Source organism: Salmo salar, chromosome ssa21 (genome assembly GCF_905237065.1).
Source record: "Salmo salar chromosome ssa21, Ssal_v3.1, whole genome shotgun sequence".
Lineage (NCBI taxonomy): Eukaryota > Metazoa > Chordata > Actinopteri > Salmoniformes > Salmonidae > Salmo > Salmo salar.
The window spans coordinates 22,625,071-22,652,770 of record NC_059462.1 but is presented as its reverse complement, the minus strand read 5'-3'; the positions used below and the strand labels follow the sequence as shown (position 1 = coordinate 22,652,770).

Sequence of the window (27,700 nt, the reverse complement as noted above, 5' to 3'; positions counted from 1 at the left end):
AAACTCCCTCTGGAGGTAGACTGGTCGGCATTTAACAATCAGGTATTCCAGTTTTCAACCTCTCCCTGACCCAGTCTGTAATACCTCCATGTTTCAAGCAGACCACTACAGTCCCTGTGCACAAGAGTGTGAAGTTAACCTGTCTAAATGACTATCGCCCCGTAGCACTCACATCTGTAGCCATGAAATGCTTTGAAAGGCCGGTCATGGCTCACATCAACACCATCATCCCAGACACCCTGGACCCACTCCAATTCGCATACCGCCCCAACAGATGACACAATCTCTATTGCACTCCACACTGCCCTCTACCACCTGGACATGAGGAACACCTATGTGAGAATGCCGTTCATTATCTACAGCTCAGAGTTCCACACCATAGTGCCCTCCAAGTTCATCACTAAGCTAAGGACTTTGGGACTGAACACCTCCCGCTGAACCTGGATCCTTGGGCCCGAGTTCCCTGCCATTCAGGACTTCTATCCTAGCGGTGTCAGAGGAAGGCCTTAGAAATTGTCAAAGATTCCAGACACCCAAGTCATAGACTGATCCCCTTCCTACCGCAAGGCAAGCGGTACCGATGCACCATGTCTGGAACCAACAGGACCCTGAACAGCTTCTACCCCCAAGCGATAATACTGCTAAATAGTTTGTTAAATCGTTAACCAAATAGCTACCGGACTATATGTATTGGTCTTTTTGCACTAACTTTTTTTACTCATCACATACGCTGCTGCTACTGTTTATTATCCATCTTGTTGCCTAGTAACTTTATTCATAGTTATATGTACCTCAATTACCTTGTACCCCTGCACATCGACTCGGTACTGGTACCCTGTGTATATAGCCAAGTTATCATTACCGTAATTTCCGGACTATAAGCCGCTACTTTTTTCCCACGCTTTGAACCTCGCGGCTTAAACAATGACGCGGCTAATACATGGATTTTTCCCGCTTTCAAAAAAATAAAAAAAATAAAAACATTCTGTGACGTGCTCAGTTTTTTGGCGGCATGAAGCTTTCATTAGACCAATAAAATTGCTGAACGGGTTAAGGTCAAACAACTTTTTTGTTTACTGTTTAGATTAAATCGAGCGCGCTCAAACTTCCCATCATTCTGATAACGGTAGTCATTTTGTCACCCTCATCATGGCAAAGACACGGAGAAATGCATATGATGCAGCTTTCAAGTTGAAGGCGATTGATCTGGCTGTTGGAAAAGGAAATAGAGCTGCTGCACGGGAGCTTGGTCTGGAGTAATGACTTTCTTGGTAGGCTACTGTTTACTGCAAATTTTGTATTTTTTGTTACAAGCCGTGTTTCGTTAAAGCCTATTTATTTTTGTTACAAGCCATGTTTCGTTAAAGCCTGTGTAAAGTTCATTTGTTTCAATGTACCGGTAGGCACCTGCGGCTTATAGACATGTGCGGCTTATTTATGTTCAAAAAAAAATTAAAATTTAATTCAGTGGATGCAGCTTATATTCAGGTGCGCTCAATAGTCCGGAAATTACGGTACTCATTGTGTATTTATTATTACTTTTATTATTATGGGTTATTACTTTTCTATTATTTCTCTATTTTCTCTCTCTCTGCATTGTTGGGAAGGGCCCGTAAGGAAGCATTTCCCTGTTAGTCTCCACCTGTTGTTTACGAAGCATGTGACAAATAATATTAGATTTGATATGAGGCCTGTGCGCTGCGTCTGGTGCTTTGTGCAGACAATTTCATGACTCACTGGCCTCTTTGTGATTAGTTTGCTTTCGGAAAAAACAAAGTACCAAAATGTCTATCGTGATAGTTTTTACCTCAGAGGCAGGGCTAAAGGGTTATTTGGAGTACCGATTCAGAGTGAGGAGAACACACACACACACACACACACACACACACACACACACAGGCCTCCCACATCACCTTACACCCAGCTGATAGTGCGTATATTTGTCTCTATAACCATCAGCATCCACACACAACAGAGAGAGAGTGATATATAGTGTGTGTGCGTGTGTTTTATTACCCTCTGTGCTGAGTCCAGGGCTGGAGGTAAACTGGGCCACGTCTACAATCTTCACAGCAAACTGCTGTCCTGTGTCTCTGTTGATACATCTCCTCACCACGCTGAACGGACCCCTGCACAGGAAAGAACACACACACCTTAACATCTCATAACTTCATACATAGGACAGAACACCTTAACATCTCATACCTTCATACATAGGACAGAACACCTTAACATCTCATACCTTCATACATAGGACAGAACACCTTAACATCTCATACCTTCATACATAGGACAGAACACCTTAACATCTCATCATTTAATACAAAAGAAACAAATAGTGGGTTGTTCCATTTTGTATATATTGTAATAACTTTTTAACTGTACCCATTTTGATTTACAGTACCAGTCAAAAGTTGGGACACACTTACTCATTCAAGGGTTTTTCTTTATTTCTACATTGTAGAATAATAGTGAAGACATCAAAACTATGAAATAACGCACATTGAATCATGTAGTAACCAAAAAAGTGTTAAACAAATAAAAATATATTTTATATTTGAGATTCTTCAAAGTAGCCACCCTTTGCATTGAGGACAGCTTTGCACACTCTTGGCATTCTCTCAACCAGCTTCACATGGAATGCTTTTCCAACAGTCTTGAAGGAGTTCCCACATATGCTGAGCACTTGTTGGCTGCTTTTCCTTCACTCTGCGGTCCAATTCATCCCAAACCATCTCAATTGGGTTGAGGTCGGGTGGTTGTGGAGGCCAGGTCATCTGATGCAGCACTCCATCACTCTCCTTCTTGGTCAAATAGCCCTTACACAACCTGGAGGTGTGTTGGGTCATTGTCCTGTTGAAAAACAAATGATAGTCCCACTAAGCACAAACCAGATGGGATGGCGTATCGCTGCAGAATGCTGTGGTAGCCATGCTGGTTAAGTGTGCCTTGAATTCTAAATAAATCACTGACATTGTCTCCAGCAAAGCACCCCCACACCATCACACCTCCTCCTCCATCCTTCACGGTGGGAACCACACATGCAGAGATCATCTGTTCACCTACTCTGCGTCTCACAAAGACACGGTGTTCGGAACCAAAAATCTCAAATTTAGGCTCATCAGACCAAAAGGACAGATTTCCACCGGTCTAATGTCCATTGTTCGTGTTTCTTGGCCCAGGCAAGTCTCTTCTTATTATTAGTGTCCTTTAGTAGAGGTTTCTTTGCAGCAATTCGACCATGAAGGCCTGATTCACGCAGTCTCCTCTGAACAGTTGATGTTGAGATGTGTGTGTTACTTGAACTCTGTGAAGCATTTATTGCCAGAACATTTAGGAGATAGATGTGCTCAAAGCTGACCCATTTTGCAAACCCCACCTTCCCATGAGACATACATGTCTTCAACACTGGAAAAGAGAAATGTTTGAGTTTGAAGGGGTGCGGTCAAAAAGTGATTGAAATCAAATAGAAAGACCCTAGTACAAGTCTAATCTTTAACAGACTAATGTATTCATTCAATTGTCCCTTAACGTATCTGCAGTACCCCAAAGCAAGACATTGAGGCTGAATATGATTACACTATATAAAAACACACACAACCCAAGCGCTCTAGTTTAGCTACGAGAGTGGAGGTCAGTTCCATCAACTTCAGTCAGTTCTGATATTGAATCATTCTAAGATGAGGAAAATGTAAACCACAGCAGTGACCTTAACACAGATGGAGTTGACCCTGAGTCAGTGAGAGGTATTTAGTAAATACAAGGTTTCCGCTGCCCTCGCAGACCTCTCACAGTAGCTTGGCAGTTGGCACAGAGCAGAAGGCACACACACACACACACACACACACACACACACACACACACACACACACACACACACACACACACACACACACACACACACACACACACACACACACACACACACACACACACACACAGAGAGAGAGACACACACACACATTCCTTGGAAAGCAGAGCCTCTCCTGCCTCAGGTGTGTGTATGCTAGACAACGTCTGATTAAAGATGACCCAGTTCACACACACCCTCAGAGAATACAAAGAGACTGAATGGGAGTGTGTATGGGTGGGTGGGTGGGTTTGTGCATGCGTGTGGGACAGTTTGAGTGCATTGCTGTCGCTCTCCTTTCATATTCCCTCCCTGTCTCCCTCCCTGTCCGACTCCCCCATCTCTCTACCCCTCCCCAGCTTTCTCTCCCTCTCCCCACTTCTCTCCTCCTCCCCATCTCTTCAATTCAATTAAAAGGGCTTTGTTGGCATGAGAAACATATGTTTACATTGCCAAAGCAAGTGAAATCGACAAAACAAAAGGGAAATAAGATAAATAAACAATCAGAAATGAACAGTAAACATTACACACACAAGTTCTTAAATAATATAGACGTTTCAAATGGTATATTATCGGCTATATACAATGCGCAATGTAACAATGTGCAAAAGGAAAGGGAAAATAAGGGGTCTCTCTCTATGCCTCACCATCTCTGTCTACCCCCATCTGTCTGAACTGTTAGTGAACTGAGGGAGAGCTGTGAGCTGAATTCACCAGGAGAGCAGCTTTTAACCAGGAGACAGAGAAAACCTAGTCACACATAATTCCCGTTGAGCATTGGGAATATTCTACTAAACACACACAATCAGTGTCATCACCAAGCGGCAGTCAAAACTAGTGGTTATATATAGATGAACAGCTCTCCAGCCTGTGTGTGTGTTTTACCATCTCTGGGCAGTGTTTCTCTGTACATCACCCCTCTGAAGCTAAGCAGCTTTAATCTGATCACCATCTGCTATACACACACACACACACACACACACACACACACACACACACACACACACACACACACACACTTAGACAGCAATAACGCTGAGTAAAGTGTAATCATTTTGACCTGGCTGCCTGTCATTTTTTTTATGGAGGTCAAAATCCATTCCAATAACCAAGCTCACACACTCACACGTGCACGTTCAGGCACACAGGAACACTGTATATGAGAAGTAGTGTAGTGCATTTGTTCAAGTTCTTTATTCTCTGCTGGAGTTCCCTTAGAAACAAGGCAGCACCTTCTCTCTTAAGGAGTGAAACCCAATAGCATACAGTTACAGCTAATGAATAAACAATGACTCCACAGCTTCCCCTCCAAGAGAAAAGGAGATAGAGTCTACAAGAGAGAGGAAGGAAGAGAGAGAGAGAGAGGGGAAGGAAGAGAGAGAGAGAGAGAGAGAGAGAGATGGGGATTAGTGTATAGGATTGCTCCTTTTGGACGTTGGACATGGAGCAGAGACAGAAACACCTAAATCTTCAGAGGAAGCGGGATAGTGAAGTCTACATTTGTGTTTGTTTGTTTGTTTGTTTGTGACAGCAAGAGAGAGCTAGTGAGACAGAGGGTACTGCAGAAGTCTCTCTGAGCATAACAGGGACATTTATCATGCAATAAATAAAGAATATAAATACACACACAGCATAACTCCTGGCACAGCATAACTCCTGGCATAGCTCCTGGGTCAACAGCTTAGCGAAAGGAAACATTCAGAGGTTTCCACGGCTGAAGTCACATGAAAGACATTTAGATTTAACGGTTGTTTGATCGGTAATTAGCAACGGTGATAGCCACTGAAAACACACACTGTAAATTCCTCCTCAGCCCAGCTCATGCATCTGAAACCAGGCAGATGTGCTCTGATGTTGTGGCCAGAGAGAGGAGAGAGAGAGAGCTATACTTAAACTCTAACATCATCCTCAGCTCAAAACGGAACAAACGCCAAATTGAGACTGCATGCATAATTCTTAAAAAATATCCTCCATGTACAACGTAAATTCTACAACCACCAAAAAGGAAGTGATTCCCAAACCATCAGCTTCAGAGAGATGAACCTGGAGAAGAGTCCCCTAAGCAAGCTGGTCCTGGGGCTCTGTTCACAAACACACCCCACAGAGCACCAGGACAGCAACACAATTAGACCCAACCAAATGATGAGAAAACAAAAAGATAATTACTTGACACATTGGAAAGAATTTACAAAAAAACAGAGCAAACTAGAATGCTATTTGGCCCTAAACAGAGAGTACACAGTGGCAGAAAACCTGACCACCGTGACTGACCCAAACTTAAGGAAATCTTTGACTATGTACAGACTCAGTGAGCATAGCCTTGCTATTGAGAAAGGCCGCCGAAGGCAGACCTCGTTCTCAAGAGAAGACAGGCTATGCGCACTCTGCCCACAAAATGAGGTGGAAACTGAGCTGCACATCCTAACCTCCAAATGTATGACCATAGAGACACATATTTCCCTCAGGTTACACAGACCCACAAAGAATTTGAAAAAAACATCACATTTTGATAAACTCCCATATCTACTGGGTGAAATACCACAGTGTGCCATCACAGCAGCAAGATCAGTGACCTGTTGCCACAAGAAAAGGGCAACCAGTGAAGAACAAACACCATTGTAAATACAACCCCTTTTATTGTTGATTTATTTGCACATTGTTACAACAATGTATATAGACATAATGACATTTGAAGTGTCTCTATTATTTTGGAACTTGTGTGAGTGTAATATTTACTGTTCACTTTTTATTGTTTATTTCAGTTTTAGTTTATTATCCATTTCACTTGCTTTGGCAATGTAAACACGTTTCCCATGCCAATTAAAGCCCCTTGAATTGAATTGAGAGAGAAAGAGATACTTTTGACTTTTTGTCTTTCTTTAATGATACATCCTCATTTCATTACAACCTCACCCCCCCGTCCCCCCCCCCTTAAAAAACAAATATCCCCTGTGCTGCATACCCACCTTGCCCTCTACCCTGCGATATAACACATCACACATCACAATAACCAGACCCTCACCACTTCTACAACAATATATCCACCCATCTTACCCAGCTATACAGATGGCCTCCCTAAGACACCATATCTCCTGAAACATCTCCACAATTCTATCATTTTATAGAACTCAAATTCAACCCTAAGGCGCGCAGAGCCCATCCCATTAAACATTAGTAAAGGGTCTGTTATCCCTCCACCTTTGACCCTGTTCCTCCTTGTTAGCCAAATAGACAACTTTGCCTGAGCAAACAGAAAATTCAACAACACACATTTGGCCTTTTCCTTATTCGAATACCTGCACCCCATTATAAACACCCCAACAGTAAAAACCTCCCCCAACCTCTCACACAGACATTCCAACAGAGACATTAACCTGGCGCACACAGGAAACACATGATGCACAGTTTCTCTCATAACACAGAAAGGACACCCCTGTCTGACTCCTGGTTCAACCCGTGCCAACCAGCTGTTAGTGGCCAGGGCTCCATGAAGAACCCTCCACTGGAGGTCCCCTGACCTCTTTGGTTCTGGGGGTTTGTAGAGCCCCCTCCATCTAAAACCCACCATACTCTCCACCCCACATACCCCCTGCCACTGATGTGCCTTCACTCCTGTTAGGCTCCTAATGTTCCTAACCTTAACACAGAGGTTGTAGAGGGCTTTACCTCCCACCCCTTCAAACTCTCCCAGGCTCGGAGTGTTAAAATCTAACAAGTCCTCCAGACCCCCTGGCCAGTCCCCAGTCTCTGCCGTCACCTGCAGTGGCGGAAACATTGGTGGCACCTCCACCTTTGGCAGCTCAAACACCCCCCTTACCAGCTCAGACAGTGCCTCCTGGACCTCCCCCAGGAATCTCTCCAACAGCCTAAGAAACATTATTCCTGTTTGTTGTGCCAGGACTTCCTGGGTTTTCCACCCCTCCCCCCCAGCAGCCACAGGTTACCCGGCCTTAGTAAACCCGCTGCCATCAGTCGCTTCTGCAGGGTGGCTGATTGAACCAATCTCAAAAAATGGGCTGGATTGTGGAAGATTATAGGCTCCTCCCACATCCACAGCCCAGGCTCCACACCCCCTTCTGGCAAAGAACTGGCAAATCTGGTGCAGTCCATGAGGAGGAGATGCACTGCAGTACTTAATGCAGCTGGTGGCCACACCAGATACTGACTGTTACTTTTGATTTTGACCCCCACTTTGTTCAGGGACACATTATGTCTGTGGAACTTGTTCAGTTTATGTCTCAGTTATAATATTTACACATGTTAAGTTTGCTGAAAATAAACGCAGTTGACAGTGAGAGGACATTTCTTTTTTTGCTGAGTTTACATATTACCTCAATTACCTTGCCTAACCTGTGCCCCCGCACATGGACTCTGTACTGGTAACCCCTGTATATAGCCTCACTATTGTTATTTTACTGCTGCTGTTTCATTATTTGTTACTTTTATTTTTATTTTTATTTTACTTATCTATTTTTTACTTAACACTTATTTTTCTTAAAACTGCATTGTTGGTTAAAGGCTTGTAAGTAAGCATTTCGCTGTAAGGTCTACACTTGTTGTATTCGGCGCATGTGACAAATGAAACTTTGTTCTCCCCCTTTTTCCTCCCCCACTTGACGCCCTTCCCCACTATACTCTCTTCATCCACTAGCATAACCTGAATAGACCCAGCCTCATCTACACCACCATCTATAACCTGACTAGACCCAGCCTCATCTACACCACCATCCATAACCTGAATAGACCCAGCCTCATCTACACCACCATCCATAACCTGACTAGACCCAGCCTCATCTACACCACCATCCATAACCTGACTAGACCCAGCCTCATCTACACCACCATCTATAACCTGACTAGACCCAGCCTCATCTACACCACCATCCATAACCTGACTAGACCCAGTCTCAAACACCACCATCCATAACCTGACTAGACCCAGCCTCATCTACACCACCATCCATAACCTGACTAGACCCAGCCTCATCTACACCACCATCCATAACCTGACTAGACCCAGCCTCATCTACACCACCATCCATAACCTGACTAGACCCAGCCTCATCTACACCACCATCCATAACCTGACTAGACCCAGTCTCAAACACCACCATCCATAACCTGACTAGACCCAGCCTCATCTACACCACCATCCATAACCTGACTAGACCCAGCCTCATCTACACCACCATCCATGACAGGACTGGACCCAGTCTCATCTACACCACCATCTATAACCTGACTAGACCCAGCCTCATCTACACCACCATCCATAACCTGACTAGACCCAGCCTCATCTACACCACCATCCATAACCTGACTAGACCCAGCCTCATCTACACCACCATCCATAACCTGACTAGACCCAGTCTCATCTACACCACCATCCATAACCTAACTAGACCCAGTCTCATCTACACCACCATCTATAACATGACTAGACCCAGCCTCATCTACACCACCATCCATAACCTGACTAGACCCAGCCTCATCTACACCACCATCCATAACCTGACTAGACCCAGTCTCATCTACACCACCATCCATAACCTGACTAGACCCAGTCTCATCTACACCACCATCTATAGCATGACTAGGCCCAGCCTCTGCTGCCTGCGTTTCATGGCCCCCTGCACGGTGACCTCGATTTCCCCCACTGGCGCTTGTACCCTCACCTTGTCTATGGCCTTTATATGGGCATACAAAGCTCTTATGCCCCAAATCCCCACACTCAAAGCACCGTAGGCTATCTGTGCTGGCAAACCCCACATAGAGCCGCTCCCCATGCCTCACTTTAAAATGCACATTTAGCTGTTGCTCATTGTTATTCAGAAACATGAACACTTGCCTCCAGAACGAAACAACATGCTTAACAGCACCTGCCTGAAAACCTGGCGACAGCACACGAAAACCGCTAGCAAACTTACCAAACCGACTCCGCTCTTTCCGGATTTGATCATCCGTAATAAACGGAGGCAGTTTTGCAACTACCACCCTAGATAAAGGTGTCGAAAGAGGAGAAATCGGCACCATCATTAACACAACCACAGCCTTGTTCACTCTGGATGCGGAAAGTATAAATTCAGCTTCTACCTGTTCGCCGACCGCGAGCAGAACCTCCTCCACCTTAACTCCATTCTCAGGAACACACCTGAATCCATGCCGTATCGACAGCGTCTCCTCCACCTTAACTCCATTCTCAGGAACACACCTGAATCCATGCCGTATCGACAGCATCTCCCCCGCGCTATGCTGCGAAGCCAACGCGCACACCACACCGTTCAAACCCCAGGAAACTAAAACTCCGTCCTCTTCCTTCCTAACTTAAAAAAAACATCTGTGGGTACCCCTAAACCAACAGTAAATAAGTAAGGACAGAGCCCTCCACACGGCCTCTCAACTACAAAACACTCCCAGCATGCACTGAAAGAGAGAGAAACCAATGCTTTATGATCAACCTGTAACTCGTATCATGCTTTATTGAGACACACAGAAAACAGGCAATGTTTCTGATATCTCACTGGGATCTTACGGGTCATGTCCAGCACATTTGTGGAGCAGCTTCGTAAGACAGATGCTGTGTCCTCCTTCCTTATCTGATGCAGTCTACCTTTACAGGCACGTCTCACCCCTTCTCTGTCTCCCTCTCCCGCCGTCCCTCGCTCGCTGTCTGACTGTGAGGTCTGCTGGAGCTACACGCTAAAATGTCAACTCTAGACAGAAAAACAACAGAGAAAAGAAAGAGCGCACAAGAGAAACCTCAGCATACCAATAAGGATAGAATTGTCTTTGGGAAAGACACCCGTAGCGTTAGATCTCTTATTCATGAGAGAAGTAGGCCAGACAAAAAACTAAGATGACTGAGTGATATACAGACAGATAAGAGTGTGAGTTCACACGCAGACCCAGAGAGAAAAGTGAAACGGTAAACCGCGTGTGTCTGTTTGTGTGTGTGTGTTGAGTGAAGATCTGTGAAAGCGGAGGAGACGAGGACTCAAGGAGAGACGCTCTCGTGTAACTGTCTTCAAAATGAAGATGTCTCTCACTTCACATTCACACACGAGTAGCCCGACTTTCAAAATTGGTCTGTGGAGAGGAAATCAGAGAGAGAGAAGAAATAAACAAAGGAGGGAGAGAATGAGATGGAAAAAGAGAGTCTTAAACAGATTGAGAGGCAGGAACTCTGTATCTTTGAGACTTTGAGACTGACTGTACATAGAAGCCGCCATTATGTGTCTGAATGGGGTTCAGCTGCACAGAAAGTCCACCACTCTGGGGTTGAATAGAGTGCAGCTGTGTACAGAGCCAGCCATTAGAGGTCTGAATGGAGTTCAGCTGCACACAGACTCAGGTCTAATTGATGCAGTATAACTGTTATCAGATGGAATTATACTCTTTCTCCTCCTTCACATAGGAGACAGGAAGGGAGGAGAGTGAGAGTGAGGAGAGAGAGAGAGAGAGAGAAAGGAGAGGTGATGTGCAGCTGCAGAGAGGAGTGTGTGCGTATGTCTGTTTAAATGTAAACATAATAGTGTGGGACAGGACATATGTTTGACAGGTTGAACCAAAACCCACTTTAACCTCCCGATGACCTTTGTAATGACCCCTGACCCGACCTCACAGGAAACAGACTCCTAGAACGACAGAACAGAGCCAGTAAGAAGTGTGTGTATGTACGTGTGTGTGTGTGTGTGTGTGTGTACACGTGTAGTGAAGGTGATTTGCAGTCAGTACTCCTCACTTACTTCAGAGTGCATCAATCACTCTGGGTCTCATTCGGTAAATGTCAGCAGTTTTACAACACACACACACACACACACACACACACACACACACACACACACACACACACACACACACACACACACACACACACACACACCCTCAAATGCACACAAGCGTGACCAACATCACTCACACACACTCATTACTTCACATAATGGGCTAACCCCTAGGGAAAGAATGACCCTCTGTGTATGTGTGGAAGAGAGCTTGTTTCAATATGTGTGAGAGGGGTAAAATATGTATAAACGGCATGAGCATGTTATTATGCGTGTGTGTGTGTGTGTGTGTGTGTGTGTGTGTGTGGATCCGTGATACTGCAGTCATTCAGTCACGGTTGTTAAACTCTTCCAACTGAATCCCTCTCTGACACAGAGTATAGGATCAGTCTATCAATATAAAGAGAAGTTATACATTATAATAGATCTATGGTAGGTTGGGGCTATCGAAGTGTCTCTGTGTGTGCGTGTGTGTGTGCGAGATAGACATGTAGTAGTAGAGTGAGTAGCGGCTTGAGGGAACAAGCTTAATGTGTTGTGAAAAGCGTTATTAAAATGTAACGTCATGTAATATTTGCAATTGTATTTAACTGCCTTAATGTTGCTGGAACCAAGGAAGAGTAGCTGCTGCCTTGGCAGGAACTAATAGACATCCTTAATAAATACAAATTCAATTGATAGAGTATGATTTCTATTCAAGCCCATGTGTGTATGGTCTCTGCCAGTAAAGTCCATGTGATCCGCTTTACTTTCTAAAGCCAACATCAGTTAAACTTATTCTATGTAGATGTTAAGTAGAGAATATTGTTACACAACTATGATAAGGTCTGATTCTGTGGATATAGAGACAGACAGAGAAGCCCAGGTGGCTTAACCCTGTTGTTGGTGGTGGCATCGACTGCGTGTCCTGTATGTGTGTCCTGTATGTGTGTCCTGTATGTGTGTCCTGTATGTGTGTCCTGTATGTGTGTCCTGTATGTGTGTCCTGTATGTGTGTCCTGTATGTGTGTCCTGTATGTGTGTCCTGTATGTGTGTGTGTTTCTCAAGTGTCATTCAATGCATTATAGTATAATTCCCTCTTGTTCTCCCTACCCTTTAGAAAACACTGGAGGTAGAGACAAGAGAGAGAGGGAATGAGGAAGAGAAAGAGAAAAACGAACGAGAGCGAGGCGAGATAGCAAGAGAGAAAGAGAGAGAGAGCGTGAAAGGGATAGAGTAAGTAGTGGTATTGTGAGAGAGATAGAGTGAGAGAGAAAGAGAGAGAGAGCGTGAAAGGGATAGAGTAAGTAGTGGTATTGTGAGAGAGATAGAGTGAGAGAGAAAGAGAGAGAGAGCGTGAAAGGGATAGAGTAAGTAGTGGTATTGTGAGAGAGAGATAGAGTGAGAGAGAAAGAGAGAGAGAGCGTGAAAGGGATAGAGTAAGTAGTGGTATTGTGTAAAGGCTGTTGGTTAGGAGTGTGTCTGAGATGTGATCCAGAGGGATTTGGTGGGAAGCAGTCAGACGTCAGGTTTCAGTCAGCTATAGCCTGACTAAGCCATGCCGAGGAGCGCGCACACACACACACACACACACACACACACACACTATAAAATGAGTGCGTTTGGAAAGAAATTTAAATTGACAGAAGAAAATACTTATTTCACTACAAAGGAAGACAGGAAATGGGCAAGTTGTTTATGAACTAAAAGGAACATAAAACAATACAAGCCTTTAATACAGTCTGTCAAGTCCTCGCCATTCACAGATGTTAAAGGAGAGAAAGAGGCAGGGAGAGAGAGGACTGAAGAAGAGAAGCGAGACAGGAAGAGGGTACTGTAACTTGGTGATGGGGACAGACATTGATGTAAGATGAACCCTCTAGTTACTATTACCATAACTCCACTGTAGAATAATGACTCCGTATGACTAGGCTAGGGCGATATATCGTTTATACCGTATACTGGGACATTTCGAAATACGGCGGTATGATTTTCAATACCCGGGGGCTGTGGAGGTGCGTGCTACTTAACTGCTTCTAACTATACTTTAAGTATAACTATAAGAAATCTAAGATGTGTCAAATAAATGATATCCAGCTCAGGGCTCCAGCTATGGATTTGGTTTGCTAACTTGCTAGCGAAGTGTCTAGATGTCAAGATTAAGCTTCTTGGTTACGTCAGAGGCATTCTGGCCCAGGGTCTCCCAAACTCGGTCCTGGAGACCACAAGGGGTGCACGTTTTGGTTTTTACCCTAGCACTACACAGCTGATTCACATAACCACCTCATCATCAAGCTATTATTGTATCAATCAGCTGTGTAGTGCTAGGGTAAAAACCAAAACGTGCACCCAGGCGGGGTCTCCAGGACCGAGCTTGGTACCAGCAATTCCAACCACAAAACCTCTTTGATTTTAAGCCTGAAAATACAACAACATGCCAAGCTAACAGCTAAATGTTTCTTTTTGACTTTGTTATAATTCTGATTCTATTTTCAAGGCCCTATAAATTGTCATGGAATATATTCATGTTATTTTCAACAACCAATGAGCAACTCCGCCCCAAATCCAACTGCATATTGAACATTGAGATTGCCGAAAGGCCAGTCTGTTTGGAATGGCAAGGAGAGGAATGTTAGCTAAAAGGTCTGTTACCCAGACTACAGACACAACCTAAATAGTATTGGGCGTCCAACATTTTTATTGAAATAGCGCCCTTACTGTGCACTTCTGGTAATACCATATACCCCGGTACAGTACAGAAACGGTATGTTTCCTATGTATGACAACTCTCTCCAATGACCTACACTTGATCCTGTATCATATTTTGTGCGTGTGTGTGTGCTGCCCTCTCTCTTCCCTTCGCTCTTCAGATAAAGGTCACGACCATGTCAGACTGTGATGATGAGCCGTGTTTGTGTGCGTGTGTGTGTGTGTCCTCAATTCTCAGAGCTGCATTTCTAATGTCATTCTCACTAGGGCTACAAAATGAATAGAATTCCCATCGAAATCACAATATTGACATGTGCAATATCCATATCGCAAGAGATCCATATGGCATGCAATGTTTTGAAACAACCACGTTCGTTTTTATAGTTTATTCTGATTGTCAGCTCTCTCCCCTCACTCCTCTTGCGTCTGCTTTCCACACACAAAGCCCCAGCCCCCGCTGTTAGATTCACTGTAAATTTGCATGCTGTTCTGTTTGGAACAATGCAGTCAACAGATTGTTCCAACCAACCAAGCTCCTTTCCACTTTGCTTCTTAATATAAATCATATTATTCATTTGATTCCAACAGCTCACCCAAGTGTTTTGATCTATATCGCAAGTCAAATTGCAATCGCAATATTTGGTAATACAAATAAAATGCTATTTAAATTTTTACCCATATTGTGCAGCCATAATTCTGCCTCCTACTGAGATGTTATTGCGGGTGCAGCAAAATCCTTAAGTTACTAGCGCCTAACAATGCAGCGAAATGTCAAACAAGTACACAAATAATACAAAAAAAATATTGAAAACGTCGAAACTAATCCAATTAGCACTGTAACAGTAATCCAAATGCCATACACTGGATGATTTAAAACAAGACATACTTATAAGTACAGCAGTAGATATTAGAATGAGCCATGTCAAGAATCCAGTATATAAATAAATATGCGGTGTGTATAAACAGTATAATTAAAATGTACAATAGTAGAAATAATAAAAAGTGAGCTATGTCGAAAATATAGTATTTAAATAAACAGTACAAAACCGCTGGCAAAATGGATAGAATTGTAGGTAATTATATCTGGACCAGAGTCCGGAATATAAATCTATATGTATGTGAATGGTGTGTATACTGCAGACAGTATGTCAATAGAAAAGCTGTGTACAGCAGTAGTTACAGTTGAAGTCGGAAGTTTACGTACAATTAGGTTGGAGTCATTAAAACTCATTTTTCAACCACTCCACAAATTTCTTGTTAAAAAAATATAGTTTTGGCAAGTCGGTTAGGACATTTACTTTGTGCACAATAATTGTTTACAGACAGATTATTTGACTTAGAATTCAGTGTATCACAATTCCAGTGGGTCAGAAGTTTACATACACTAAGTTGACTGTGCCTTTAAACAGCTTGGAAAATTCCAGAAAATAATGTCATGGCTTTAGAAGCTTCTGATAGGCTAATTGACATAATTTCAGTCAATTGGAGGTGTACCTGTGGATGCATTTCAAGGCTACCTTCAAACTCCTTGCCTCTTTGGTTGACATAATGGGAAAATCAAAAGAAATCAGCCAAGACCTCAGAAAAATAAATTGTAGACCTCCACAAGTCTGGTTCATCATTGGAAGCAATTTCCAAATGCCTGAAGGTACCACGTACATCTGTACAAACAATAGTACGCAAGTATAAACACCATGGGACCATGCAGCCGTCATACCGCTCAGGAAGGAGACGCGTTCTGTCTCCTAGAGATGAACGTACATTGGTGCGAAAAGTGCAAATCAATCCCAGAACAACAGCAAAGGACCTTGTGAAGATACTGGAGGAAACAGGTACAAAAGTATCTATATCCACAGTAAAACAAGTCCTATATCGACATAACCTGAAAGGCCGCTCAGCAAGGAAGAAGCCACTGCTCCAAAACCGCCATAAAAAAGCCAGACTACGGTTTGCAACTGCACATGGGGACAAAGATCGTACTTTTTGGACAAATGTCCTCTGGTCTGATGAAACAAAAATAGAACTGTTTGGCCATAATGACCATCGTTATGTTTGGAGGAAAAAGGGGGAGGCTTGCAAGCCGAAGAACACCATCCCAACCGTGAAGCACGGGGGGTGGCAGCATCATGTTGTGGGGGTGCTTTGCTGCAGGAGGGACTCGTGCACTTCACAAAATAGATGGTATCATGAGGGGGGGAAATTATGTGGATATATTGAAGCAACATATCAAGACATCAGTCAGGAAGTTAAAGCTTGGTCGCAAATGGTCTTCCAAATGGACAATGACCCAAGCATACTTCCAAAGTTGTGGCAAAATGGCTTAAGGACAACAAAGTCAAGGTATTGGAGTGGCCATCACAAAGCCCTGACCTCAATCCTATAGAACATTTGTGGGCAGAACTGAAAAACCATGTGCGAGCAAGGAGGCTTACAAACCTGACTCAGTTACACCAGCTCTGTCAGGACGAATGGGCCAAAATTCACCCAACTGATTGTGGGAAGCTTGTGGAAGGCTACCCGAAACATTTGACCCAAGTTAAACAATTTAAAGGCAATGCTACCAAATACTAATTGAGTATATGTAAACTTCTGACCCACTGGGAATGTGATGAAAGAAATAAAAGCTGAAATAAATAATTCTCTCTGCTATTATTCTGACATTTCACAATCTTAAAATAAAAGTGGTGATCCTAACTGACCTAAGACAGGGACTTTTTACTAGGATTAAATGTCAGGAATTGTAAAAAACTGAGTTTAAATGTATTTGGCCAATGTGTATGTAAACTTCCGACTTCAACTGTATATGGGATGAGTCATGATTAGAATACAGTATATACCTATAAAGTGGGTAAAACAGTATGAAAACATAATTAAAGTGACCAGTGTTTAACGACTATGTACATAGGGCAGCAGCCTAAGGTTCAGAGTAGAGTACCGGGTGGTAGACGGTAGGGATATGCATCTTTCCCTTTCAAGAATATTCGATACGCATCTAAACACATGGTCTACGATACGATTCGTTTTAGTTTGAAACGATTCGGTGCGATTCAGTTGGTGCACTAACATTTGTTGCATAAACACATTCATTTTCCATTCTAAATTCTAATATGCTGCTGATGGAGCTCATAAACTGGGCCTCTCTGAGCTGGATCTGTCTGAGCTGACTTGTCTCTCTCTCTGTGTATCCATGTGTGTGTAAATGATGTATGTAGGCACCTGAGCTGAGACATAAGGGAAACTAGGCATCTGCCACCACACTATCAGATAAGGGGGGCAATGTTTGCTTTTTCGACCCCAACTTTTGATCTGAAATCACCATCACCCACTAAATGAATGTCATTTTTGCAGATTCAAAGTAGTGAGCAAGCAATGTATCAATATTTATTTATTTTTTAAATGACATAGCCAATGAATATATAGCACAACTTGGGATTTCACCCCTCCTCCCCAAATCAAAATCGAATGGTTCAGACGTTTGGAAGTTCTTTTCCACCTGCTTCAACAGTGCAGGGCGGGTAAAAAAGTGATTGTTGTCCTCATTATGAAATGTATCAACTTTATCCTGTATATCTAAAAAATGACCATATACACTGATTGTTTAAAGCAAAACTACCAAAACTATTGCTGATGGTGAACCTGAACAACTGAAATAAGATCTAATGCAGCCTGTTGGCTACGTAGCCAGATGACAGTCGTGTCTCAGGCGGTTGTTTAGGCCATTTTATTCTGGTAAAACATCCTTTTCAACAGGGCATTTGATAATAATAACCCAGCAAATTACACTGGCTGTCACTCAACTAATAAAGCCTTATATTGCACAAACCCTTTGACAAACATTTGGATGTTGAAGGTGACGTGCGGCCTACCTCACTGTGCAAAGCAGTGCAGTTTGTGCAGTTTCATTAGGCTACTGACATTGCCTGGGTGGTTCGGCATGCCAAATGACTTGTTGATCAATGACTGTCAACACAGTTATATGCTTAGTTCCACACTGAAGAGAGGACATATCATTTGTCACCAAAGATGAGGTATTTTCAGAAGTTAGAAAGAAAGTAATATGAGCAAAACATTTGAATGAACCGGCGATTTGTAACACTTGAATTGATTTTCTGACCGATCCATGCTACATTTGGATCGGTGTGGGGTCTGCGGCCGATGCACTTACAACTTAAACATTTGAACCAGGACCGATGTGTATAGGTGAATCTTTACATCCCTAGCAGCCGGAAAGTGACAGTATCTAAGGTTCTGGGCAGGGTACTGCGCAGAGGCCGACTAGTGATAACTGTTTAATTCTCACTATGCAAAGTTCAAACTTTCATCTCTGCCTTCCCCAGTACAGCTATCAAAGAGTTCCCCATCTTGAGATTCTGCCTCAGTTCAAATCCTTTATGAGCTACTCCCAGTGATACACACCCCGTCCAGTATGGAGGGATATTTCTGCACTTCTTACAAGATATTATATAACTGTCATATCTCTTAGCACTACCCCATAGTAACACAGGTAGGAAAGGCCATGACCTTTCACCTTGAGGAACACAATGTAGCAGGGAACATTAGCTGGTCATAACACCTGGTCATAGGTAGGCATCTGTCTGAACTGTAACCTCTAGTTCTAAGGCCCACCACTCACCCCGTCTTGATTATGATGATGATAATGATGTGTGTGTGTGACATCTATCCAGCAGACAAGGTGAAGGTTAACATACTTCCCTGTCAGTGAGCGTAGTTCTTGAACACCATTTGAGCTATCTAAGATCCAGCCAGTACTACTAACACATTACAGAAGGCCAAGGGTTAATGCCCCAGCCCCCAAGCCCCCTCTCTGTCTGTCTAGCTCACAGGTCACTGTCCATTAGAGGTCAGATGCTAATGAGCAGAGGAAGTAGAACGAAGTCCCATTAACACAGAGAAGATGAGGTGGAGGAAGGGGAGGTGGGGAGGAGGGAGGTAAGCAGGTCTACATTGAGAGGCCTTGGTGTTTGTGTACTGTGAATTGCAAGTAGCACTTAATCAAGTAAGGTAGGATACCTGGTGTAGAGCTCTGCTACATGACCCGAGCCCTACGGGCCCCATCATTATGCATCGGGTTAGAGCCGGGTAGGGCCTGTTTTTTCATCAATAACTAGTGTACGGATAGGGCTCGGATATCACTAAATTGATCAGCTGAGCCATTTGCTTGTGCTCTTCTGCGCAGTACAGTAATATCCGACTAAGTCCATCACATTGTGTCAGAAGTGCTTCAACCTTGTCAAATATTTTTTATTATAATGTTCCTTGAGTTTTGTCAGCATTTACCAACCAAAAGTAGCTAACAGCTATCTCGTGTCTATTCGTTCATTGAGCAGAGTCAGAGATACTTTTGAGGAGATAGAAAACTCCATTGGAATCGTAATAACACCCATTGTGTACGTTACCCATGCTATGACAATGGGCCACGTGGTGCATTCTTGCTAATTTCCGTGCTCTCCTTCAAGGAGTGAATGGGAGTCAGGCGCTAACTCAAAAACCCAACATTAGCATGAATTTCGTCAACAAGAAGCACATTATTACACATTTTTTCCATTTGAGATAATTAAATTGCTATCTGTAATATTGTATAGCTTTGTAATCGTAACATTACGTACTTTAGAGGAAAATAGACACGTTTCTCGACGCATACCCTGACTTTGAGATGGGATTGCGTGACGATTAGCTTAGCAACCGCATGACACAGTATGATAACGTGAATGTGATTGGTCGACTGTCTGCTGGATGGAGCGTTATACGTTCCTTCATCATTGCCCAATGGGATTCCTATCTCCTCCTGTCTCTAATATCTCTGGCAGAGCAGCCCAAGTGGAGCTGATGCTATGGATACACAGATTCAGAGCCGCCATGAGCAGAGTGCATGCACAGCGAGCTGCCTGCGTGCAGGGAGTGATTGAGTGACAGACAGAGATAAGCAGCTAATGGGTTTACTATCGGAGGAAGATATTTCTGTTTCGGGTTTCGGCAAGCTTGGGCCTTTAATTTTGCAGAAGCAAATGGTAGTATATCACATCAGTCACTGGCTTCATCAATAAGTGCATCGATGACGTCGTCCCCACAGTGACCATACGTACATAACCCAACCAGAAGCCATAGATTACAGGCAACATCCACACTGAGCTAAAAGGGTAGAGCTGACGCTTTCAAGAAATGGAACACTTATAAGAAATCCCGCTACGGCCTCTGACGAACCATCAAACAGGCAAGATTGAATCCTACTACACCGGCTCTGAAGCTCGTCAAATGTGTCAGGGCTTGCAAACTATTACGGACTACACAGGGAAACCCAGCCGCGAGCTGCCCAGTGACACGAGCCTACCAGATGAGCGAAATGACTTCTATGTGCTTTTCGGGGCAAGCAACACTGAAGCATGCTTGAGAGCACCAGCTGTTCTGGACGTCTGTGTGATCATGCTCTCCGTAGCCGATGTGAGTAAGACTTTTAAACAGGGCAACATTTACAAGGTTACAGGGCCAGATGGATTACCAGAACGTGTACTCAGAGCATGCGCTGACCAACTGGGAAATGTCTTCACTGACCTTTTCAACCTGTCCCTGACCGAGTCTGTAATACCTACATGTTTCAAGCAGACCACCATAGTCCCTGCGCTCAAGAACACCAAGGTAACCTGCCTAAATGACTACCGACCCATAGCACTCACGTCTGTATGAAGTGCTTTGAAAGGCTTGGCATTGATCATATCAACACCATCATCCCAGAAACACTAGACCCACTCCAATTCGCATACCGCCCCAACAGATCCACAGATGACGCAATCTCTATTGCACTCCACACTGCCCTTTCCCACCTGGACAAAAGGAACACCTACGTGAGAATACTTTTAATTGACTAATGCTCAGCGTTCAACACCATAGTGCCCTCAATGCTCATCACAAAGCTAAGGACCCTGGGACTAAACACCTCCCTCTGAAACTGGATCCTGGACTTCCTGATCCTCAACACAGGGGCCTTTCAGGGTGCATGGTTAGTCCCCTCCTGTACTCCCTGTTCACCCACAACTGCGTGGCCAAGCACTGACTCCAACACCATCATTAAGTTTGCCGACGACACAACGGTGGTAGGCCTGATCACCAACAACGATGAGACAGCCAATAGGGAGAAGGTCAGAGACCTGGCAGTGTGGTGCCAGGACAACAACCTCTCCCTCAACGTGATCAAGCCAAAGGAGATTATCGTGGACAACAGGAAAAGGAGGGCCGAGCACACCCCCCCCCATTCTAATGGGGCCACATCACCAACAAACTATCTTGGTCCAAACACACTAAGACAGTTGGGAAGAGGGCACGACAACGCCTATTCCCCCTCGGGAGACTGAAAATAATTAGCATTGGTCCTCAGATCGTCAAAAGGTTCAACAGATGCAACATCGAAAGCATCCTGACTGGTTGCATCACTGCCTGATATGGCAACTGCTCTGCATCCGACCGCAAGACGCTACAGAAGGTAGTGCGTAAGGCCCAATACATCACTGGGACCAAGCTTCCTGCCATCAAGGACCTCTATACGAGGCGGTGTCAGAAACAGGCCCTACAAATTGCCAAAGACTCCAGCCACTCTGGTCATACACTGTTCTCTCTGCTACCGCACAGCAAGCGGTACCGGAGCGCCAAGTCTAGGTCCAAAAGACTTCTTAGCAGCCTCTACCCCAAGCAATAAGACTGCTGAACAGCTAATCAAATGGCTACCCAGACTATTTGCATTGACCCCCCCCCCTTTTTTTTTTACACGGTTGCTACTTGCTGTTCATTATCTATGCATAGTCACTTAACCCCTACATACATGTACATATTACCTTGACTAACCTGTACCCCTGTACATTGACTAGGTACCGGTACTCCCTGTATATATAACCACGTTATTGTTATTTTATTGCGTTTTCTTAACTCTTATTTTTCTCTGCAATTAGCATGGGGTTGTAAGTAACAAGAACATTTCCCAGGACATAGACATATCTGATGTTGGTAGAAAGCTTAAATTCTTGTTAATCTAACTGCACTCTCCAATTTACAGTAGCTATTACAGTGAAAGAATATCATGCTATTGTTTGAGGAGAGTGCACAGTTATGAACTTGAAGTTATTAATATTCCAAATTAGTGACATTTGTGCAGTCTTGATACAAAATGTTGAACAGAAATGCAATGGTTCATTGGATCAGTCTAAAACATTGCGCATACACTGCTGCCATCTAGTGGCCAAAATCTAAACTGCGCCTGGGCTTGAATAAAACATTATAGCCTCGCTCTTGCATTTCAAAGATGCTACAAAATAAAAATGTTTTTTCTTTTAAATTACCTTTTACCAGATCGAATGTGTTATATTCTCCTACATTAATTTCACATTTCCACAAAGGGTAGGGTCTGAACATCGCAGGCATGGGTAGGGCTCGGGCTTAAAATTCATGCCCGTGCAGGGCCCTAACCGGGTGGTAGCCGACTAGTGATGACTGTTTAATTCTTATCATGCCTTCCCCAGTACAGTCAAGAGACTAGCCTACTTAAATCAAAGAGTTCTACATCTTGAGATTCTGCCTCAGTTCAAATCCTTTATGAGCTACTCCCAGTGATACACACCCCGTCCAGTATGGAGGGATATTTCTGCACTTCTTACAAGATATTATATAACTGTCATATCTCTTAGCACTACACCATAGTAACACAGGTAGGAAAGGCCATGACCTTCCACCTTGAGGAACACAATGTAGCAGGGAACATTAGCTGGTCATAACACCTGGTCATAGGTAGGCATCTGTCTGAACTGTAACCTCTAGTTCTAAGGCCCACCACTCACCCCATCTTGTTTATGATGATGATGACAATGATGTGTGTGTGTGACATCTATCCAGCAGACAAGGTGAAGGTTAACATACTTCCCTGTCAGTGAGTGTAGCTCTTTAACAACATTAGAGCTATCGAAGAAGCAGCCAGTACTGAGCAAATCCACGATAAAGGAATGCGCTGAGATTCACAAAAACATGTATGCCAAATAAAACCTATTGATTTCAAAGTGTAACAAATATATAAAAATAATTTATGGCACACCTGTCTGATTCACGCCTGTCTGAGTGGAGGCTGCACATCAGTATCGCCAGTAGTACATTTACTCTTAATTACCATAATTTCTCATCTACAATGTTTGTTTGGTTACGGTCATTTCTGTTAATGCATTCAATATACTATTATGACAGTCCTACCGTTTTCATTGTAGGAGTGGACACGTTGTTTGCAGCTACACGTGCGAGAAGAAAGTTGTGGTTTATTTCACTCCATTTACGAGTTGTCAATTTATTCATTGTCTTTTGTTTGGAGCACTCCTGTCAATCTTGAGTAAGGACGCGCTCCTGATTATGCATAGAAGTAGGCCTAGGCTACCTGGCCTGCATGCAAATGTAGGGCTATAAATGTCCCCATTTGTGGATCTGATACTATTTCTGATTGTCTTAACTCACCATCACTGTGGAGCTTCTCAAATATATTTTTTATTCGACCTCAAACAGCAAGTAAACAAAGTCTGTTTTTACATCCATTGAAAATAGTTCCTCAATGTAGCCTATTTGAAAAATCTATCCAGCTCTTTCCCTTTCAATAACCACTCAGCATGAAAGGGGGGAAAAAATTCCTGTTCCGGTGGAAACATCATAAAATAAGCCTACCTAATTCTTATCCCTTGCTCAAATAGCCTACAGCTCTGTCTGTTTGTCCGGAGCTCACTGGTGCAAGAAACTGAGGCCCAAAATAGTTTATACAATGTTGCAAATTTGCTAGCAGGAGCTTTGGGCCGGACCAAGTTAATAGTTGATAGAATGTTTCAAGTTCCTTGAAGACAGGCCATGCGTAGCCAATGTGATTTATAGGATATTTATTTTTATCAGGATATTTTCTACCTGCAAGGTTTTTATTAATTTGTTGGCTTTATGTAGGCTATTTCTACATATTGGAAGTTACTTTAAGATTTCATTTAGACGGAATTTAGTTATCTTATATGACGTTGATTTTGAGATAAAGACTTTATTATAAATGAAATGAAATAATTTTAGAAATGGTATGATAACTTGGCACTCCAAATGGAAAAGGTTGCCGATCGCTGGTGTAGCCTATTACCAGCAACTTCAGCAGCATAACGGCAGCATCTGCAAAGGCCAGCAGCAGTGGGCTGCGAGAGGAGGAGGGTTGGGAAGAGGTTTTTTTCTTCTGATTAAGCTATTATTCTTCAGTAATTTGTGTCTTCATTTTTAATCACATTGCTTAAAGCATCAGACAAGATTTTATTCAAACATAGGTTGTGTCTATATATAGAAAAATACATGTAGATTTTTTTTTTTTAAACGTTAAAAAAAAAAAAACTCTCAGTTGACTATTATTTTTTTGTGGTCAGGGACAGCCCTAACTTTTACAAAAACGCAAAAACGCATTCACTGGAAGTACTCTGCAGATGCAACTTTTGGTAACATAATTTCAGTAAAATCTCCCTCAGATCTTTACACGACCACGTTTTCCAAAACCTTTGTTAAATATCTGCTCCAAATGAAGATTAAATGATGTCTGCAGAAAGAATGGCGTGTCAGCTATGGCAAGACACATTGACATTGAAAAAAAACACTTTTTGGTGATTGAACTACAGTAAGTGAAAGTGGATTTACACCCAGTAACGGAATTGCGGTAACATCATTTTATCATGGGTCCGTGATATGTACTTCACAGAAATGCATAATTATGGATATGAATGTAATTCTCTTCATGGTGATGTCTCCTAAATATTGTATGCACACACAAATACAATTGAAGTTAACATTAACCTCAGCCAAATACATTTAAAATTCAGTTTCACAATTCCTGACATTTAATCCTAGTAAAAATTCCCTGTCTTAGGTCAGTTAGGATCACCACTTTCTTTTAAGAATAGGAAATATCAGAATACTAGTAGAGAGAATTATTTATTTGAGCTTTTATTTCTTTCATCACATTCCCAGTGGGTCAGAAGTTTACATACACTCAATTAGTATTTGGTAGCATTGACATTAAATTGTTCAACTTCAGTCAAACATTTCGGGTAGCCTTCCACAATAAATTGGGTGAATTTTGGCCCATTCCTCCTGACAGAGCTGCTGTAACTGAGTCAGGTTTGTAGGCCTCCTTGCTCGCACACGCTTTTCCAGTTCTTCCCACAAATGTTCTATAGGATTGAGGTCAGGGCTTTGTGATGGCCACTCTAATACCTTAACTTTGTTGTCCTTAAGCCATTTTGCCACAACTTTGGAAGTATGCTTGGGGTCATTGTCCATTTGGAAGACCCATTTGCGACCAAGCTTTAACTTTCTGACTGATGTCTTGATATGTTGCTTCAATATATACACATAATTTTCCCTCCTCATGATGCCATTTTTTTTTTTTTTTTACCTTTATTTAAGTAGACAAGTCAGTTAAAAACAAATTCTTATTTTCAATGACGGCCTAGGAACAGTGGGTTAACTGCCTTGTTCAGGGGCAGAACGACAGATTTTTACCTTGCCAGCTCGGGGATTCGATCGTGCAACCTTTCGGTTACTAGTTCAACACTCTAACCACTAGGCTACCTGCCACCCCATTTTGTGAAGTGCACCAGTCCCTCCTGCAGCAAAGCACCCCCACAACATGATGCTGCCACCCCAGTGCTTCACGGTTGGGATGGTGTTCTTCGGCTTGCAAGCCCCCCCCCCCCTTTTCCTCCAAACATAATGATGGCATTATGGCCAAACAGTTCTATTTTTGTTTCATCAGACCAGAGGACATTTCTCCACAGATACACATCCAATTGACTCAAATGATGTCAATTAGCCTATCAGAAGCTTCTAAAGCTATGACATCATTTTCTGGAATTTTCCAAGCTGTTTAAAGGCACAGTCAACTTAGTATATGTAAACTTCTGACCCACTGGAATTGTGATACAGTGAATTATAAGTTAAATAATATGTCTGTAAACAATTGTTGGAAAAATGACTTGTGTCATGCACAAAGTAGATGTCCTAACCGACTTGGCAAAACTATAGTTTGTTAACAAGACATTTGTGGAGTGGTTGAAAAACGAGTTAATGACTCCAACCTAAGTGTATGTAAACTTACGACTTCAACTGTATGCAATATCCTCCTTTGCATATGTGGGTATTATTCTACATATTGGCTATTATTTTAATGAGCTCTGCCCCCAAACAAGACCAAATTTTGTTTGTCCGGACCAAATCTGAACCAATCATATAAGTCTATGTTTCACAAGTTTGGACATCAAAGTACAGCACAGTAGAGCTCAGTAGAGTACAGTATAGTTTAGTACAGTACATTATAGTGTACGCAACTCCAGTGTGCTCTGTGTACTGTACTATACTTTTGTTTACTGTATTCTACTGTGCTGTAATGTCCAAACTTGTGAACCCAACTGTGGTTTGTGACTACAATGATTCCCATTATAGCCAATTCAATTGCAGGAATTCCGTTACCAATTTTCAGCAAATTCCATTGCCGATTTTTGGTAACAGAATATGTTTTAATCATAAACACAATTGATATCAGTAAAAACAAAATAACTCATTGATAGGTTTACCTTTACTTGTTACTTCTGTGAAATTTCATTATCCTCCCTCCTCATGAGAGAGAAAAATTTGAAAACAACTTAAAAATATGTGGGTTTTTGGTAACGGAATTTCAAGGCCCAAGGCAATGTTTCTAATGAATTAAGAACAGAAAGAGAGAAAAAGAAGAGAGAGAAGAGAGAGAGAACTTTGGTAAGGTAAGGTCTAAATTAAGAGGCCTTGGTGTGTGAATACTATGCATTGCAAATATAACATTCATAATCCAGTGAGGTCATTGAGTACAGTCCACACAGTAGGGTATCAGAGGAAGGAGATTTTGTGTGCACACAAGTGCGTAGGGAACATCAAAGCAGCAGAACAGCATCTGAGGCTGCATGGAGAGTCTCTATCTCTTCTCCTCTCCTCAGTTTGCCCTTGACTGAGTGAATAGTACAAACAAGTTTCTCCTAGGTAACAGTGGCGGAGTAGCCTTAAGATTAGTCATATCACAGACGCAAGGCTGTTGAGGGGTGTTTGATACCATTCCATTAATTCCATTCCAGCCATTACTATGAGCCCGTCCTCCCAAATAAGGTGCCACCAGCGACACACCCACACACACACACACGTCACGTCACTCTCTGCCCATTCAGATACACACGTACACACTTAGTATCACGTCACATCTATCTGATGTGTGTGTGTGTGTGTGTGTGATGCAGTATGCTGCTGCTGATCAGCCTAAGTGGATCCAACAGTGCTACAAATTCAATTAAACACCCGACACTC

General features: G+C 42.9%; 1 protein-coding gene across 16 annotated transcripts in view; it reads right to left on the bottom strand.

Annotated features, from left to right (window-relative positions):
* LOC106581943 (peripheral plasma membrane protein CASK) overlaps window positions 1-27,700 on the bottom strand; it is a 212,035-nt gene that overhangs the window by 126,878 nt on the left and 57,457 nt on the right. For all 16 annotated transcript variants that reach the window (XM_014164475.2, XM_014164474.2, XM_014164482.2 and 13 more), the window contains exon 2: window positions 2,017-2,129. In XM_014164475.2, coding sequence (XP_014019950.1) covers window positions 2,017-2,129 — 113 coding nt within the window. The remainder of the gene's footprint in view (window positions 1-2,016; window positions 2,130-27,700) is intronic.